This window comes from Berghia stephanieae, chromosome 15 (assembly GCF_034508935.2).
Source record: "Berghia stephanieae isolate SIO BIC M18660-M18661 chromosome 15, UCSD_Bste_1.3, whole genome shotgun sequence".
Lineage (NCBI taxonomy): Eukaryota > Metazoa > Mollusca > Gastropoda > Nudibranchia > Aeolidiidae > Berghia > Berghia stephanieae.
The window spans coordinates 18,844,959-18,864,958 of record NC_088374.1 but is presented as its reverse complement, the minus strand read 5'-3'; the positions used below and the strand labels follow the sequence as shown (position 1 = coordinate 18,864,958).

Here is a 20,000-nt window from a genome sequence, read left to right as displayed (position 1 = left end):
GATCTATATTACATTTCCATGTGCTCGAGGTCATTGGTCACATTGGAATATGTGCTCAAAGTGACCCACATAGTGAAAAGTGTTCACAGTTTTTAAAAAATATCTAACATCACGATTGGTCATTTTGTTCAGCTTGACACATGGGTACGTTTACAAGTTTTATAAACAAAGCAGCGTGTTTACTTTTTCTGAAGAAATAGCCAATCGTTGGACAGCAACACATCATGAGATTGATGACTTGGTTGGACGAAAAGATAAATATAGATCGCTCCCATTGCTGAAAACCGATATTATCAATTACGTTTTTGTTTATGTTTGTCCGAGCACGTGTGAAGGTGTGTCACAAATCCCATGCTTTGAATGGTCAAAAATCTACTGGTTACTTGTAATCGTCTCCAGACAACATAATAGGTGATTATTCTTCACCAATGCCCTCTAAATAGAAAAGTGTTGGTTAAGATTACAATACATTTATTTGATAAATCATCTTAACTCTAATGATCCCACTCGACTCGGGTGTAAATGTGTACATGTCTTTAGGCAGTGACTGCTATTGTAAGAGTTTTAGTACAAAAGAGAACGCATAACATGTGACTGGTACTAGATCATATGGAACTGCTGTTCCACGTGTCTTGTTGGGAAAATGAATGAAGATTGAGAAGCGCATTGGGCATGGCAAATCCGTGGAAATGCGCTATATAAATCCTCATATATGTTCTTTTTTTCATCTGATAACACCTTACACACCTTTCCATTCCCAGATGGCCCCATAAGCACTCACGAAATTGACATCTCACCACCACTGTCCCCATCATCTTCTCCTTCTGCTGACGACTACTACAACCCCTACCACCAGCGCCAACACTACCACAGCGACGACGAGGACGACGACGACCAGAACGACGACGACGACGATCACTACGACGACGACTACGGCTACGACAACTCCTGTCAACGTCCGCAGCCAATATCAGCGGTTTCAATAACTGCATCATCGCAACAACCACAACCACTAACCTCGTCAATCTTACCTAAACAACAACAACAACAGCAACAACAGCAACAACAACTGCTGAAGCACCAATCTAAGCAACATCGTCAGCAACTAGAACAATCACATCAGGAACCGCAGCAAACACCGCCTTCAGTACGGTCACAAACACCAACATCTCTACCCTCGCCAAGTGAGCATCAAACACCACATCCATTACCTTTGCCACACAAACATAATCAGCAGCAGCAACAACAACACGCTCACCTTCCACGAGAGTCAACGCCTGTACATCCTCAAGACGTATCTTTAATCCAAGAGCAACACCAAGAAGCACCACAGCAACGTCACCAACACGCCCCTCAAGACACGCCTCTACCTCCTCCACGACAACCGTCTCTATCGAAACAACAACAGCAACAACAGCAACGAGAGGAACCACAACAAACTCATCAAACACACCCACCACCACCACCACCACCATCAGCACAACGACCAACAACACCACCAGTGCAACAGCCTCTGTCCAACACTCAAAGTGCGCTGCCATCATCTCTATCGAAACATCAACAGCAGCGAGAGGAAACACAACAAACACACCCACCACCACCACCAGTACCACAACCACCAACATCACCACCAGTACAACAGCCTCTATCCAACAATCAAAGTGCGCTGCCACCCGAACCCCTAGTGGGAATCCAACCATTTCCTAACGATAACACCAACGACGATAACGATTATGATGAAGTTAACGATGAATACGATGACGAAGAAGAAGAGCAACCCCCCTATGGCGCATCGTCTGTTGTGGTAACGGCTACTGTTCACCACGAGGACAGCAACAGCAGCAACACCAACACCAACACCACCACCACCACCACCACCACCACCACCAACAACAACAACAACAGCAAGAATCAAAGTTCATCAGAAGGTACATGTTTTGACTATTTGTGACCCTCTGTCTCAAAATGGTATTATGTCGGGATGATTCAGACCCCAAAAAGTGAATTTAGAGATAGAATGATGAGAAATTGGAGCTTAGAAGTTTTTGAAATGCAAGAAATAGTCTTTATACTCCACCATAACGTACAGAAATTAAACCCAAGTTGGATATTTGTGGCTATGAATTCAATTTTCTTTACTGAGTGGATCCCGACATCATACCGATTTGATACTGTGGGTCACATATCATATAAAACAAGCCTTAGACCACTGGTTTTTACATCTATATCGGGTTTGGGGAATAGTTACATCTCTCTCTCTCTCTCTGTCTCTCTTTCCCCTCCTCTCTCTCTCGTGGTGTCTTTGCATATTTTTACATGTTGTCAATAATATCTATCTATCTATCTATCTATCTATCTATCTATCTATCTATCTATCTATCTATCTATCTATCTATCTATCTATCTATCTATATCTCTCTTTATCTATCTATTTATCTATCTATCTATCTATCTATCTATCTATCTATCTATCTATCTATCTATCTATCTATCTATCTATCTATCTATCTATCTATCTATCTATCTATCTATCTATCTATTTAGCTATGTACCTATCTATTTACTTGTAAGTTTGTCCATCTATCCATCTACTCGTATATCGCCCTCTATCTATCTACCTCTCTCGCGTGCTCTTCTCTCTTTGTCCCTATCCTTTCTCTCTCTCTCTCACACTCTCCCCTCCTCTCTCTCTCGTGGTGTCTTTGCATATGTTTACATGTTGTCAATAATGTCTTACTCTCCATCCCCAGTGTTCAATCCGTCTCTCACAAGATTCGAACCTATTGTAAAATCTAACACCAGCTTCCATCATTACCAAGATTCAAGCAGCCCTACCATCACCTCCACTCCATCTACACCATCACAGTCTCGTTCAAATATCCACTCCCATCACTCCACAGACTCTCCGAAATCAAGTCAACAACAGAAGAAGCGACCTGCACCATTTAGGTCTTTATCATCATCGTCATCCTCATCAACATCATCATCATCATCGTCGTCATCATCATCTTCAACGAAATCTTCTCACTCACAAATCTTGCAGCCCGCGTTACCAATACAGCAACCCTACGAAATAGTCAGAGTTCAACCAGAACCTGAAGACGTGCTGTGTTCTACAGACACTGTAACCTGCCAGCCAGTTCATCACCAAATCCACCAAACATCCTCAAATCACCCTCAAGCTAGACAACAAAATTATCAAAATAACAATCCTCAAATCCAGAACCAAACAGCCCACTCTAAAAACAATCACCACAACTATCAAGAGAGCGGTCACAAAAACCAAGAGGAACCTCAATACAACCAACAACCGCTTCAAACCCAGCCCAAAAATCCCCAACATCATCGCCAACACCAACCATCAAATCCTTGTCAAACTCATCATTCATCAAACTCGCATCCAGCCCAAGATACCAATAATTATCAAGGCCAAGAATCAAGATCCTGTCAAAGCGAAGAACCTCCTTATCAAAACCAACCACAACGCAATCAAAACCGAGAATCCACCTCCCAAAGACAAACTTCTTCAAACCTCAAAGACCAACCACTGCCTCATCAAGTACCTCGAGCTATCTCACCAACGCCTAGCAGTATCTCTCACAACAGCCACACTCAAATTAACCAATCAGAAACTGAAGAGCAACATCATCAAGTGTCAAAACCACAACATTTACAGTCGAGTTCCCAACCCCTCAGGCCGACCCAACAGCCATCGAAAACAACAGCTGTAGATTCCACCGTACCAGATAGGGATATTATTATACATTACCGCTCAAGCAGCAAAAAGGGAAGTAAACGCATCAGTAATAACAACGACAACAAAAGCAACAATAATAACAACAACAATAATAGCAACATCAACAACAACAACTACTACAACAGTGGTAGTAGCCACCGATTCAGCGAAAATTCACCTCAACAAAATCAAAGACAACCCCGCCCCCATTTTGAAGGGGTAACTCATTCCGAACCATCCAGACGAATCGCGAAAGTCGAATCTCAATCATCAGATTATATTAACTACACGCCGAATACCTATTCAACCACGCCCACTTTCTCGTCGACCCCGCCCACTTTCTCATCAACCCCGCCCATTACCAAAACAACGGCCACGCCTCCTTCCTCCAAGATGAACCACATAGATACCAAACAGATGAACGGGTCTCCCGTGATGACCAATCATGTTGGCGGATCTGGCGACTCCTCAACCAATCAATTAAAGTTTACCAAGGCAAGCAAGGCAGACAGTTTGGACGACAACAAAAGAGAAGGACCAATTGTAAGAATCCTAAATTCTGCGGTCATGTGGTCCAACCATACGTCTATGTGGTCTTGTGGTTTGACACTCGCTTTCGGATCGGAAGGTCCCGGGTTCAAGCCTCGTTTAGCGCATAGTTGAGTCCTTGGAAAAGGCTCTCTACTCACATTCTCTCACCGTATTCAGGTGTAAAATGAGTACCTTGCCGTTTACAGCGTTGTCTCTGTCCGAAAAAATTGTAATATCGCCTAGCAGGCGTCATGTCATGTCCTACATGTTAAGTGTTGCTGTTGGCCAGGGGCCGCTTGTAAAGCGCTTTGAGCACGTTTAGTGGATATTGCGCTATATCAAAGCTCCATTTTTGTTTCAATGATACGACACTCGCCTTTGGACTGGACTAGCCATTGAATATATCTCTTTAACTCACATTCTCTCACCAAACTCAGGTGTAAAATGAGCCCTGTCTTTGTCCCAAAAAAGTCTCCCTGTAATATCATCGCCTAACAGGCGTCAGTCATGTCTCGACCTATATATTAAATGTTGTTGTTGGCTAGAGACTTTTGATAAAGCGCTTTGAGCACATTTAATGGTTATTTTGCCTCCCCCCCCCCTTCCCCAAAAAACAAACCATCAGTCCATCTCTGCAATAAAGAAAGACTTGAGTAAAGAACAAGTTAGACCCATATCTGTTTTTGAGATGACCCATATTCCCAACACCTCTTCCTCTTTAAAACACATTGCTTTTTTCTGTTTAAATTAACTTAAAAAAAATTATATTGATATTTATCTCCCCTCCTCTTCTCTCCCCCCCCCCCAAATAAAACAAACAAACAAAAAACAACAACCCTAAAACAAACCAAAACAAAAAACAAAAACAAACCCCAGCCCATCCCTGCAGACATCGTGTCGAGAAAGAAAGACTTGAGTAAAGAACAAGTCCGAGACAAAATCTCCCAAGCCGTGTCCTGTCTTCAGTCCATGGACGAATATCACCACGGAGACGCCATGAAGATACAAAAGGCCATAGGAGACGTATACTGGGACTACTCCGCTCAAAGAGTTGAGATCGGGGACTTATTATCACAGCTGGGATATGCCGGTAAGTATTGTTGAGAGTGGGGATTTGTTACCACAGCTAGGATATGCCGGTAAGTATTGTTGAGAGTGGGGATTTGTTAAAGCTGGGATATGTCGGTAAGTATTCTGATCAAAGAGTTGAGATCGTGGATCTTTACCTTGCAGTTGGTGAGGGGGCTTGAGGCACACGGGAGGGCAAAGGTGTAAATCCCGGTCGACCGTCACGAGACCATCCCGGGTATCGAGCCAACGAGCCACATGAGCTGCTCGCCCCGGTGTGTGACTAAATTTGATTCAAACCTGGTGCCCGAATAGCAGCCCTATCCCGGGTGCCACACTATTATCCTTATGTCGAGTCCCAATCAGTTTCGTCAATGGCGAAGCGGTCTGCCGCCTAGCCAAATAATACCGCGTTCGTGTCGCCAGGGTCGTCGGCACGTCCGAGAAAAAAGCAAACGTCCCATGCATCAATCGATTCGCGGCCTGCCGATCGGAAAATGCGACGGCGGGGATGGCGAGCTGACGCGTATATTGTCCCTGAACGTCGAGAGCCAGAGTATGGCAAAAAATGAGCTTTTATCAAAGCTATTGGCCGTTCATTGCGTAGATATCCTCCTTTTACAGGAGACCCACCTTTATTCAGGCGCGCAATCTTCCCGATTCCAGATCCCAGGCTATACGGTGGTCCAACGCGAGGACACCTCGAGGCTCAAAGGAGGGGTTAGCGTTTACGCTAAAGAGCCATCGAAGGTAAGGGTCATTGAGAGCGTAACGGGCAGCAATGGGGTGAACCTAATTTCCGTGGAAGTAGGTGGACTGTGTTTGCATAATATCTACAAACCACCTAGAGCGACTTGGACTACACCACCGGTACCGGTGGTCAGCCATCCTTCCATCTGTCTGGGAGACTTTAATAGCCACCATCACGAATGGGGCTACCGAGACTGCAACGAGGCAGGAAGACAACTCCGCTCATGGATGGACTGTAATGACCTACACCTAGTGTACGATCCTACAACCAAGGGTACCTTCCGGGGTACCCGCCATAAGAAGGAGTATACTCCAGACCTCACCCTCGTAACGAAAAGCGCGAACGGTGAACCGCTGCAGGTGAAGCGGACAGTCCTCGGGGACTTTCCGCATAGCCAGCACAGGCCGGTTCTTGTCACAGCTGGGTGACAATACCGAGGGTGCAGTCTCTCCCACTTTGCAGATGGAATTTCAGGAAGGCTGACTGGGAGGAATTCAGTTCCTATATCGAGCAGGTCTGCCCTGCCATTCCTCCCAAGTCCAAGAATATAACCAGATTTAGTAGGCTGCTGGTTAAGAGCGCTCAACGCTCTATTCCACGGGGCAAACGGAAATTCTACACCCCTTGCTGGACAGCAGAGTCGGAAGAGCTGTACCGAGAGTACCAGCAGACCCAGTCCCAGGACACAGCCGATAGACTACTTCAGCTTGGCGTCTGATAAAGAAATTGGACCCAGATCGGAATTTCGCGAAGGCTGCACCGGAATGCGAGGCAGACACAATTGCCAAGAATATTAAGAACCGTAGTAAGCGGGTCCCTAATCAGGCTTTTGAGCGCGGTGTCCGCAAGGCGTACCGTACGATTTTGGACTCGCTACCTGCGGAGGAGTCGGACTGGACGGCCCCGTTCAGTCCCCGAGAAGTGGGTGCAGCCATTAGCGAAGTAAAGAACGGCAAAGCAGCAGGGATAGATGGTGTATATCCTGATATGGTGACGCATCTAGGCCCCAGGGCACGGGCCTGGCTAGCGGAGGCAATGTCTGACATCCTTGCAAATGGAAAGCTTCCACAAGTGTGGAAGCATGCGAAGATAGTTGCCATCCTGAAGCCAGGGAAGCCGGCGAAGGAGGCAGACAGTTACAGACCCATATCGCTGCTGAGCTGTCTTTACAAATTGTTGGAGCGTGTTCTATTAAACCGATGGGGGCCGGTCCTAGACGCTGCCCTGCCACCTGAGCAGGCAGGCTTCAGGGAAGGGAGGTGCACCGCGGAGCAGGTCATTGCCCTTACAGAGCATATTGAGCACGGGTTCGAGAGAAAACAGCAAACAGGTGCTGTGTTTATAGACCTATCAGCGGCGTACGATACGGTCTGGTGCGATGGGTTAATGCTCAAACTTGCAAAAATCATAAGGTGCAAAAAGACCTTGAAGTTGTTCTCTTCGATCTTAGGTGAAAGGCAATTCCACGTCGCGCTGGGAGACGTCACGAGCAAAGTTAGGAAATTGAAGAATGGGGTCCCTCAGGGGTCGGTACTTGCGCCAATGTTGTTTAACGTTTACATTAGCGATATGCCGAACACTTCCTCCCTGAGGCTGGGATACGCAGACGACTGGGCACTCGTTACTCAGAGTAAAGTGTGGACCCGTCTCGAGAGCGTACTCTGCGAGGACGTCACCAGACTCAAATCCTACTCGAGCCGAAATAAGTCCCGGCAACCCTTGTACGCAGAATCCCTGACTACGGACAGAGCTGCACATACGAGATGGAAGTCGGTTTGGACGAATTCAATCCCTCGTGGGGGCGGGGACCTACACTCCTCTAAGCTTGGTGAGAAGTTGCCAGGCTTTGATACCAGTAAGAGGAGACACTGGGTAGCTGCGAATCGGCTTCGGTCGAGGAGCTGCCTAACGGCCGGTGCGTTACATCAGTGGGGTCTAACTTCCTGTCCAATATGTCCACGCTGTGGGCAAGAACCCGAAACGGCAGAGCATCTAGTCGAAAGGTGTGTTGTGACGATGCTACCAGGCGGGTTCGCGACGGTGCACGAATGCGGACCGGACTTTGCTGATTGGGTCGATCGTCATAACATAATAGTGTGAACCATAAGAAGCTGCTGTTATCACGGCTGGGATATGCCGGTAAGTATTGTTGAGAGTGGGGATTTGTTCACAGCTAGGATATGCCGGTAAGTGTTGTTGAGAGTGGGGATTTGTTCACAGCTAGGATATGCCGGTAAGTGTTGTTGAGATCGGGGATTTGTTCACACCTAGAATATGCCGGTAAGTGTTGTTGAGACTGGGGATTTGTTCACAGCTAGGATATGCCGGTTAGTATTGTTGAGAGTGGGGATTTGTTCACAGCTAGGATATGCCGGTAAGTATTGTTGAGAGTGGGGATTTGTTCACAGCTAGGATATGCCGGTAAGTGTTGTTGAGAGTGGGGATTTGTTCACAGCTAGGATATGCCGGTAAGTGTTGTTGAGAGTGGGGATTTGTTCACAGCTAGGATATGCCGGTAAGTATTGTTGAGATCGGGGATTTGTTGTTACAGTTGGGATATGTCGGTAAGTATTCTGATCAGAGAGTTGAGATCAGGGATTTGTTCACAACTGGGATATGACGGTAGGTATTCTAATCAAAGAGTTGAGAGTCGGTACTTGTTATCACTAGTTATGCCAATTGGTACCTGCTATTCTGCTCACAGAATTGAGAGTGGGGATTTGTTGTCACAGCTGGGATATGCCGGACAATAGCAATTGCTTGCTACCCCTTCTAAGATTATTTCCAATACACAACAATGAACATTTATAACAAGTTGGGCTATGAGACCTGCAAATAAGAACGTTTTCTTTTTTCGCCCATATCTAGTGGACATTTCACTATGCATAAAATAGATAAATTGACGAAAATTCCCTTTATTCATCCCTTATGGGAAATTTGTCTCAAGGGTCTATTCCAATGGAGGACTGGAATAACCCAGGCGTCAGCTGCAATGCAGCGCCGCAAATTGAGGGGGGGGGGGATACTTGCTCAAGACCACACAACGGAGCGGCGGGTGATCGAACTCGGTACCTTTCGGATACGAAGCAAAGACCGGACCGCTTAGCCACGCTTCCCCCACTAATGAATCTAAATATGTTTTTTTTACATTGATGTAATATGTCCGGCGATGTAGTCTAGTGGTATGACACTCGCTTTCGGATCGGAAGGTCTTGGGTTCGAGCCTCGCGCTCGGCGCATAGTTGAGTCCTTGGAAAAGGCTCTTTACTCACTTTCTCTCACCGCACCGTACTCAGGTAAGAAATGAGTACCTGGCCGTTAACAGCGCTGTATTTGTCCGAAAAATTGTAATATTGCCCAACAGGCGTTATGTCTCGTTCTACATGTTAAATGTTGTTGATGACCAGGGACCCCTTGTAAAGCGCTTTGAGCATATTAAGTGGATATTGCGCTATATAAAGCTCAATTAAAAAAAAATATATAATATCATTCCCATCCCAAGATATCACGGTGACCATGTTGAAACAGATGAACAGTCTTGGAATCTTCAAGAACGACGACATCTGGTTTCCTACCTACTACACTTACAACACGTGCTGGAATTACAGTGACGCTAGTGAAGTCTTGGCCAGGGTTTGTTACGAAACGTGTTTTATATTATTTCTTCCTTTATCCTTGTTGTTTTTGACTAAAAGAAAACAAATAATAATAATAATAATAATAATAATAATAATAATAATAATAATAATAATAATAATAATAATAATAATGATAATAATAATAATAATAATAATAATAATAATAAAAATAATAATAATAATAATAATAATAATAATAATAATAATAATAATAATGATAATGATAATAATAATAATAATAATAATAATAATAATAATAATAATAATAATAATAATAATAATAATAATAATAATAATAATAATAACAAAAAAAAAAAAAGAAAACAAAAGTCACAAATAAAAAATAAAGGGAAATTACTCAAACAGACAAACTGTATCAAAAATTATTACTGAGTTGTCTCCTTTTCTAAAATAGATTTTTCTATGATGATACAGTTTAAATGTTGTAAGTTTGTATTTGGAAATTAAAACAAAAAGAAACTGCTGATTACAACATTTATAATTTTATTGGTTTTAATAAATAATTATTTTTTTTGAGCATAATGATTTCTTTTCGTATGTCTATGTTTGATTTACTAGGTTTTTCTTGTGTGGCTCTAATATTGTCTTATCTCACCATTCAGTTCCGTGTTCAACTTCAAGTCATAATCTGAGAATCACAGTCTTTAAAAAAAACGTTCTTTCCTTACACTCGTTAGAGTAACACACCATACTTAGGTGTAAAATGAGTACCTAACAACGTTGTCTCTCTCGATAGAAAATTGTAATATCACCCAACAGGCGTCATGTCTCGTCTTAATGTGAAGTGTTAATTTTTGTTAGTGATCCCTTGCACTTATAAAACTCGTGCGGCTATTTGGTCTAGTGGTATGACACTCACTTTCGGATCGGAAGGTCCTGGGTTCGAACCTCGCTCGGCGCATAGTTCAGTCCTTGGAGAAGACTCTTTACTCACATTCTCTCACCGTATTCAGGTGTAAAATGATTACCTGGACGTCAACAGCGTTGTCTCTGTCCAAATATTTTTTTTTTGTAATATCGCCTAACAGGCGTCATGTCTCGTTCAACACGTTAAATGTTGCTGTTGACTTTGAGCACGTTTAGTGGATATTGCGCTATATAAAAGCTCAAGTATAAGTATATATAATTATAAAACCGTCTTTTTGTTCTAGAGTCTGGCTGAGAGTGGAGCTGTCAAATTGATGACCTTGAACTTGGGACACAAACCCTACATTGACAACATGCATAGCAAAGTAAGTTTTATAAATTATAAAAGTCCTTTAGATCCAAATAGGCTGATAAAGTAAGAGTTTATCCCGGTTTCTTTAGCGTGAAATGAACTATGAACAGTAGCAATAGTTTTATTATCCATTTGATAAGATGCTAGTCTATGGCAAAGTACTTTTCATCAGATCTAATAGACATAGCTACCTATTCACTGCTGGATGGACAGGGGTGGGGGAGGGGGGGGGGGAGGGGTTGGTCGGTGAAAAAATATCTTAAACTAGCGCCATATCCAGAGGGTAGCAAGCAGTTGCTGTTGTCCTTTTTACACTGGGATAAACTCGGGCTCCGTGGGCCTCATGGCTCTGACCGTGGCGTTCGTACACTTATAGCCTGACACTGACCAAGAAATGACGTCAAAAGACAAGTCTTTGGCCACAAAAGAAAACAAATCGTGAGTTGTATTCAACAGTTCAACCAATGGATTCACTTGTTCCCTTGACCACTACTAAAAGACAACTCACTAGGCGGTCCACAAACCTAAAAATGACGTCAAAATATGGGTCTTAGTGGGTTTTAGCGTAGCCATCGTTAACATATTATAGCCTAACACAAGAACCCTCTAGGACTGGCAGTTTGACGTCATTTTTTAGGTTTGTGTAGCTTCTAGTGAGTTGTCGTTAGTAGAGCTCAAGGAAACAAGTTATTTCATTGGTTGAACTATTGAATACAACTCACGATTTGTTTTCTTTTGAGGCAAAAGACTGGCATTTTCACGTCATTTTTTGGTCATGTCAGGCTATAACTTATTCCAGTCCTCCCTTGGAATAGACCCTAGAGACAAAAGAGACCCTCCGTCTCAAAATGGTATTATGTCGGGATGATTCAGACCCCAAAAAGTGAATTTAGAGATAGAATGATGAGAAATTGGAGCTTAGAAGTTTTTGCAATGGAAGATATAGACTTTATACTCCACCATAACGTACAGAAATTAAACCCAAGTTGGATATTTGTGGCTATGAATTCAATTTCCCTTACCGAGTGGATCCCGACATAATAACACTTTGATACGGTGGGTCACAAATTTCCCCTATGGGATGAATAAATCAAACCTTTTTTTTAGCTTGGGCGACCGAAGAGTTTCTGGAATCACAGAATTTATGAAGGACAACAGACAAAGCCGAAAGGACTCTGCTGACCCGATGACGTCATCGCCAAACAAGCAGCTTCGAATTGCGTCATGGAACGTTCAAGGCCACGAGGAACATGGAGAAGAATTAAAGAAGCTGATATACAGAGAAGTGGTAAGACCTGGAATGAGATTAAAAAGATAGCTCAGGATAGAGAGGGATGGAAACTGTTTATCCGTGGCCTATACCCTGACCCAGGGTGAAAAAGGCAATGATGATGATGAATAACGGGAATTAAAAAAAATAATTATGTATTTGTTCCTTTTTCCCCAGAATGTTTACTACGTCCTAAAGGCGTCCTTGTCCACCTTACACAATATAGCCCGGTGTACCGGAGTCAAACATCATTTCCACGAGATCAAAACAGCAGAGGTAGGTGGTTTGTGTCCTCTTCCTTTCTATAATTCTCCATGTCCACCTCACCTCACACAATGATTATATGTGACCCACGGTCTCAAAACGGTATTATGTCGGAACGAACCAGATGCTTAAAAGTCGAATTTAATGTTAAACTGGTCAAAAATATAAATTGTTGGCATTAGTACCCTAAAATAGGGTATCCATTCTCCTCAATAAAACATACAAAATCAGCACAAGACTGATATTTCTGGCTATAAATTAAATTTTCAACATCTTAACCACCCGGACTTAATACATTTTTGAGGCGAAGGGTCACATATAGCCAGATATACATACGTGGGTTGGATTGGGTTGGATTGGATTGGGTTGGGTTAGGTTGGATTGGGTTGGATTGGGTTGGATTGGGTTGGGTTGGGTTGGATTGGGTTGGGTTGGATTGGGTTGGATTGGGTTGGGTTGATTGGGTTGGGTTGGTTGGGTTGGGTTGGATTGGTTGGTTGGGTTGGATGGTTGGATGGTTGGATTGGGTTGGGTTGGATTGGGTTGGATTGGGTTGGGTTGGGTTGGATTGGGTTGGATTGAGGTTGGATTTGGGTTGTTGGGTTGGTTGGGTTGGGTTGGGTTGGATTGGGTTGGTTGGGTTGGATTGGGTTGGTTGGGTTGGATTGGGTTGGGTTGGTTGGTTGGGTTGGGTTGGATTGGATGGGTTGGGTTGGATTGGTTGGGTTGGGTTGGGTTGGGTTGGATTGGGTTGGATTGGGTTGATTGGGTTGGGTTGGGTTGGGTTGGGTTGGTTGGGTTGGATTGGTGATTGGGTGGTTGGGTTGGGTTGGATTGGGTTGGATTGGGTTGGGTTGGGTTGGATTGGGTTGGATTGGGTTGGGTTGGGTTGGGTTGGATTGGGTTGGGTTGGGTTGGGTTGGATTGGGTTGGATTGGGTTGGGTTGGGTTGGATTGGGTTGAATTGGGTTGGGTTGGGTTAAATTGGGCTGGGTTGGATTGGGTTGGATTGGGTTGGGTTGGGTTGGATTAGGTTGGGTTGGATTGGGTTGGATTGGGTTGAATTGGGTTGGATTGGGTTGAATTGGGTTGGATTGGGTTGGGTTGGGTTGGGTTGGGTTGAATTGGGTTGGATTGGGTTGGATTGGATTGGGTTGGGTTGGGTTGGTTTGGGTTGGATTGGGTTGGATTGGGTTGGATTGGGTTGGATTGGGTTGAATTGGGTTGGATTGGGTTGGATTGGGTTGGGTTGGGTTGGATTCGGTTGGGTTGGGTTGGATTGGGTTGGATATGGTTGGATTGGGTTGGGTTGGGTTGGGTTGGATTGGGTTGGGTTGGATTGGGTTGGGTTGGATTGGGTTGGGTTCGATTGAGTTGGGTTGGGTTGGATTAGTTTGGGTTGGATTAGTTTGGGTTAGATTAGTTTGGGTTGAATTGTGTTCATAAAATCAACAATAATATTGAAGACTATGTACGTGTCCATTCCACAGGTCATCATGCCCCTAATCGCCTCCAACGACGAGTTCCTCAAATCCATCGCCATGCTGACCCTTGCATACATTGTAGAGGAGGAGGAGAATGCTAAACTTATCGATGAAACCAGTGAGTTGTAGTTGTTTTTTTTTAGGAGTTTTTGTTCTCATTCTTATGCATTCCAATAGGGTTCAACAGTCGTGATCTAGTAGTAGTAGCGTATGGCTACACCTCCAAATTTATTTCGTCAACCCAGCTTCTAAAGTCTTCCTCCGCCCTAAGGATGGTTTCGTAGCCACCTTCTAGTTTAGTGACTGGGCAGTGGAGGACGATGTGATCGCTGGTCTCTGGGGCTGCCTGACATTTCTGGCAGGTATCACTGTTTCCAAATATCCATCTGACGTCACTTACCTTGTAATGACGCATAGTAACTTCGTAACTGGTTCTAAACTATCAGAACATCGCCATGCTCACCCTTGCATACATTGTAGAGGAGGAGGAGAATGCTAAACTTATTGATGAAACCAGTGAGCTGTAGTTGTTTTAGGGCTTTTTGTTCTCATTCTTATGCTTTCCAATAGTGTTCAACAGTCGTGACGTCACTTCCCTCGTAATGACGCATAGTAACTTCGTAACTGGTTCTAAACTATCAGAACATTTCCATGCTATGCTGACCCTTGCATACATTGTAGAGGAGGAAGAGAATGCTGAACTTATTGATGAAACTAGCGAGTTGGTTTGGGGGTATTTTCTTCTCATTCCTGGACCCACGGTTTTTTCTTGCACAGATGCGGCTGCAAAATTAGGGAAAATTTTCTGATTTGCATTGTATCCGCAAAATCTGCATGTTTTGCAAATTTTTGACAAATTGTTTGATTTTTTTGTTTTTGTTTTTGTGAAATTTGCGTTCCCCACGGTGATGAAGATTTTTATTGTAGTTTTGTTTTCCCAACGTTGTGCCTAATTTCTGGCAAAATGTACCATTTTTTGACCCACAATTTTGCATAATTTTCAGTTTGAAATTATCTTCAACCGTCATGACGTCACTTCCCTCGTAATTACGTATAGTAACTTAGTAACTGGTTTTAAACTATCAGAACAATGGCGGACGCCCTTATGATATATTTCTCCGACGAGCATAAAAGTGTATCCAGAGGAGAAAAACATTATAAATCTGATCATGTTTTGACTTTTATACATTCTGATCACATGACCATGTGAAAAAGTTCTAGCCAGCATGACGAATAAAAAGTACAGATTGTCTTTGTTTAGAACCAAGTTGCTGGTTGCTGGGTGGACGTGACATCAGACTATTGAATCCTATTGTGTAAATGTTGCTACTCGAAGCGCGATGAAATAAATAATAATGTGAATTGAATATAAGCTTCAATTATTTAGTAAGCGAAAACAAATTATTTGGACGTTTCGGGTTTCCCCTTCTTTATGAATGAAACACTACAGACGAATGAGATAATATGTGATAATCATTTAATGATGTGATTCTCTCACTCGTCTCTAGTAGTTTTTCATTCTTTCTGTTTCGTTGATAAAGGGGAAACCCGAAACGTCCACATTATCTGTTTTCGTTTATTTTAATTGAAGCTTAAATTGAAATCACATTGTTATTTATTCCAATAGGGTAGAGAGGTTGTAACGTCACACTTCTACTCTTCTGGTTCCAAACTTTTTGGAAGTGTGTATGTAACCAGTCCTTTGGAGGATTAATAATTGATAGGTTCCATTTAAATCATAAGGTGACATAACAATTTTAGTAGAAGAATGTACAGGCAGATTATTTCGATTACGGGACGTAAAAGAGAGAGGATGGATGATCTTTATTGACGACCAGCATTATATTTAGTAGCAAGGACTATCCCGCACAAATCTTTGGGCGTCTTTTTCGCTCACGAAGTGCCCGAATTCGCGTCAAAATATGGGACGAAGCCGTTTGGTATATGCTATTTTAAAAAATTAATTACGACGCTGTTTATCGATGAATATGACTGAAAGTTGGCACACAGTTAGAAAAAAGGTTATTTTAGATTATGTCAAGCGACAAAATTCGTACGATTACCAGAAAACCGTTAAAAATAGATTTTTACTCTTTGGAGTAAAATATTTCTAAAACTACAGGGCGTGGAGGTTTTGTCGCTGACAAGGTAATACATGAACATTTCTTCTTTTTGGTTGTAAAATTTCATATGAATATGACGAGTACTTTTCCCGTAATTTACAAAACACCATCCTAATTTGCTCTTCAAGTTTCAATCTTTTAATCCACTTATGACGCAAGATACAACCAAAGGTCGAAAAAAAATGCCGAAAAAGCGTCCCATATTTTCGCGTTTTTTTCTTCTTTGCGGGTCATCCAAATAAATGACACCTTTGAAACTGTATAACTTGTTTATTTACGAATGGATTTTCAAAATTCAAAAACATTTTTACTCGGTGGAGATAGGGCTTTGATTTAGACAAAAATTTTCCTCAAAAAGAGAAAAAAACATTTTTCATAGTCATTGCTATATTTAGACTAGAAAAGACGATGTCATTACTCTGAAACCAAAAGTTGACTTACACACGATGTATTGTATTAAAAGGGCAGAGAGGTTGTAACGCTACACTTCCGGTTCCAAACTCTTTGGAAGTTTGTATGTATCAGTTCTTTAGACGATTAATGATTGATAGGTTACATGTTTAATCAAAAGGTGACATAATTATTTTAGTAGCAGGATGTATATGGGCAGATTCTTTCGATTACGGGACGTAAAACAGCTAGGATGGATTATCTTTATGGACAATAGGATTCAACAGTCTGATGTCACGTCCGCCCAGCAACGAGCAGCTTGCTTCTAAACAAAGAAAATCGGTACTTTTTATTCTTCATGCTGGCTAGAACATTTTTTTACATGTCATGTGATCAGAATGTGTAAAAATCAAAACATGATCAGATTTATGTTTTTTCTCCTCTGGATACACGTCTATGCTAGTCGGAGAAATATTTCATAAGGGCGTCCGCCATTGTTCTGATAGTTTAGAACCAGTTACTCAGTTACCATGCGTCATTACGAGGGAAGTGACGTCATGACTGTTGGAGTCCATTGGCATGTATTTAGACTAGAAAATAAGATGCCATCACTCTGACAGCAGAAGTTGATTTACACAAGATATTATCTTGTATTCAGTCCACAGGTCTCTTGTTTTGTTTTTTGTTTTTTTTTTTGCCATCCACGTTTATGAGTAATTCTCACTAAACTGTATCAACCAGATTATAAACGTTCAAGGTTACACATTATAGTCTTGTGTGTTGGTCCGTTATACTTCTGGGTGGCAATGTTGTGAGTTTCTTAGCCAAACGACAGCTTCTATATAAATACTCTAATTTATTTGGGTTTTTTTTTGTTCATTTCATTGAGATAATCAATATGTTTGTTTCTTTCTTATCCTTTTTCTCCAGACACAATCAAAAACATCGTATCGTGGATACAGAAAGCTCTAGAAAACAAGCAGAAGAGGCGATTTAGAGGTTTCACCCCCTGGGAGTTAACCCAAGGCCTGGCGAAGCTAGCCGTTAATGATGGAAATAAGGCTAGGGTAAGGCATCTGAATCTGCGAAAGTCAATCTATTGGTTACTTACTTACTTACTTATTATCCGAACCAGCGACCACCTGAGCTCTAGCCCTTCGGTCTTGTGCCATGACGTAGAAGTTAGACGTCTTTTGTAGTTGTTCCAGGTGACTATAAAGTCTGTTACTGATGCTTGGATTTGGTGGGAGGAATGTGCATCTCAGGTCTTCAAGAGGTTGACATTCAAGCAAGTGATGTGTTATTGTTTCATTAGGGTTTTGACATAGGGGGCAGGAAGGGGATGTGTCTTTTGTAATTTTGCTTAAATGGTTGTTGAGCTGTATGTGTTGTGTTCTTAGTTGAAAGATGATGCTTTGCTGGTGTCTTCTGAGCTTATTTAGGCAATCAATCTATTGGTTAAAGACTTTTTAATATCGTGTACTGGATACAGAAGGCATGAGAAAACAAACAGAAATAGAGACGATTTAGAGGTTTCATTGACGTCATTGGGGTTAACCCAAGGCCTGGCCAAAGTAGCCGTTAATTGTGGAAACAAGGCTAGGGTTAGGGATACCCATCTCAAACTGTGAAAGTCAGTGTATTAGTTAAAGTCTTTTTAATACTGTGTAATAGGGGCAGAAGGCACTAGAAAACCAGCAGAAGAGGCGATTTAGAGGTTTCACACCATGGTCATTGACGCAAGGCCCGGCCAAACTAGACGTTAATGATGGAAATAAGGCTAGGGTAAGGGTTAGGGATTCCTGTCTGAAACTGTGAAAGTCAATCTATTGGTTAAAAACTTGTTGATGATGTGTGTAATGGATACAGAAGGCATGAGAAAACTAACAGAGAAAGAGACAATTTGGGCATGGCTAAACTAATGTAAATAATATATAGAAGGATTATAGGGTAAGAGGTACACATCTGAAACTGTGAAAGTTAGTCTTTTGGTTAAAAACCAGAAGGCACGAGAAAACATACAGAAATAGAGAAGATTTAGAGGTTTCACACCATGGTAATTGAAGCAAGGCCTGGCCAAACTAGCCGTTAACGATGGAAATAAGGCTAGGGTAAGGCATCTGAAACTGTGACTGTCAATCTATTGGTTAAAAACTTTTTAATATCGTGTAATGGTTACAGAAGGCACGAGAAAACACACAGAAATAGAGACAATTTAGAGGTTTTATGGCCTGACCTCCCATAGTGGGCAGGGAGGTACATACTGTGTCTTTTATCCCCCTATATCTGTTTTCCAACTTGCTTTCTGTCTTTGTCTTGGATGGATTGAGATTACTTGGTTTTGTCCTGGCCCTGCCCGGATACCTTGGTTGAGAGGGAAACAGTCAATTGTATTGTTAGTTTTGGGAGATGATATTTTTTGTTTTGTAAATCATCTCTCTATGCTGCACTGTATTACATTTTGTTTACGTATTATATATGATTTGTAAAGAATTGAGTTCTCACCGGACTCGGTTGTAAAATGAGTACCTGGCCATAAACAGCATTGTCTCTGTCTGAAAAAAAATATTATCGCCTAGCAGGTGTCGTGTCTCATTCTATATCTTACGTTAGGCTGTTGGTCAGGGTATGGCCTGTTGGGGAACTGAATTACTTCAAAGCGCATTGAGCATGGTAAATCCGTAGAAATGCCCAATATATAAATAATCATGTTTAATTTTTGTAAAGCGCTTTGAGCACATATGTGACCCACCGTATCAAGGCGGTATTATGTCGGGATCCACTCGGTAAGGGAAATTGAATTCATAGACACAAATATCCAACTTGGGTTTAATTTCTGTACGTTATGGTGGAGTATAAAGACTATTTCTTGCATTGCAAAAAACTTCTAAGCTCCAATTTCTCATCATTCTATCTCTAAATGCACTTTTTGGGGTCTGAATCATCCCGACATAATACCGTTTTGAGACGGAGGGTCACATATTGTGGATATTGTCCTATATAAAAGTTCTTTTCTTTTTCTTTCCAAACAGATCGTAGAGGAGGGAGCCCTTCAATCATTTCTGACAATGCTACGTCACACAGACCCCAAAGAACAGGCAACCAGTGCCGAGTGCATCTGGAACTTGTCCTTCGACAAAAACGTCCGGCAACAGATCCTGGACTACAACGACCTGGTGCCCGCTCTGGAAGACCTCAAGGACAACGAGAATACTACGGTGAAGAAGAACGTGAACGGTGCCCTGTGGGTTATCAAGGGAGATAATGATCCATCGGCTAGTGTAACTCGTGAGTTATTTCCTCTTCTTTGGACAGGTTTTAAAAAAATAATTCTCCCCCTTTAACTCTGTTCTTTGTGGGTGATCAAGGGAGATAATGATCCATCGGCCAGTGTTACTCGTGAGTTATTTCATCTTCTTTGGACAGGTTTTTCTTTTTTAAAAATTAAATTCTTCCCCTTTAACTCTGTTCTTTGTGGGTTATCAAGGGAGATAATGATCCATCA

General features: G+C 42.3%; 1 protein-coding gene across 4 annotated transcripts in view; it reads left to right on the top strand.

Moving 5' to 3' along the window:
• LOC144960828 (uncharacterized) overlaps nt 1–20,000 on the top strand; it is a 131,094-nt gene that overhangs the window by 92,298 nt on the left and 18,796 nt on the right. For all 4 annotated transcript variants that reach the window (XM_078894193.1, XM_078894194.1, XM_078894191.1 and 1 more), the window contains exons 3-11: nt 762–1,928; nt 2,751–4,279; nt 5,144–5,357; nt 9,589–9,719; nt 10,897–10,977; nt 12,412–12,510; nt 13,989–14,100; nt 17,426–17,562; nt 19,528–19,783. In XM_078894193.1, the coding sequence (XP_078750319.1) occupies nt 762–1,928; nt 2,751–4,279; nt 5,144–5,357; nt 9,589–9,719; nt 10,897–10,977; nt 12,412–12,510; nt 13,989–14,100; nt 17,426–17,562; nt 19,528–19,783 (3,726 nt within the window). The remainder of the gene's footprint in view (nt 1–761; nt 1,929–2,750; nt 4,280–5,143; nt 5,358–9,588; nt 9,720–10,896; nt 10,978–12,411; nt 12,511–13,988; nt 14,101–17,425; nt 17,563–19,527; nt 19,784–20,000) is intronic.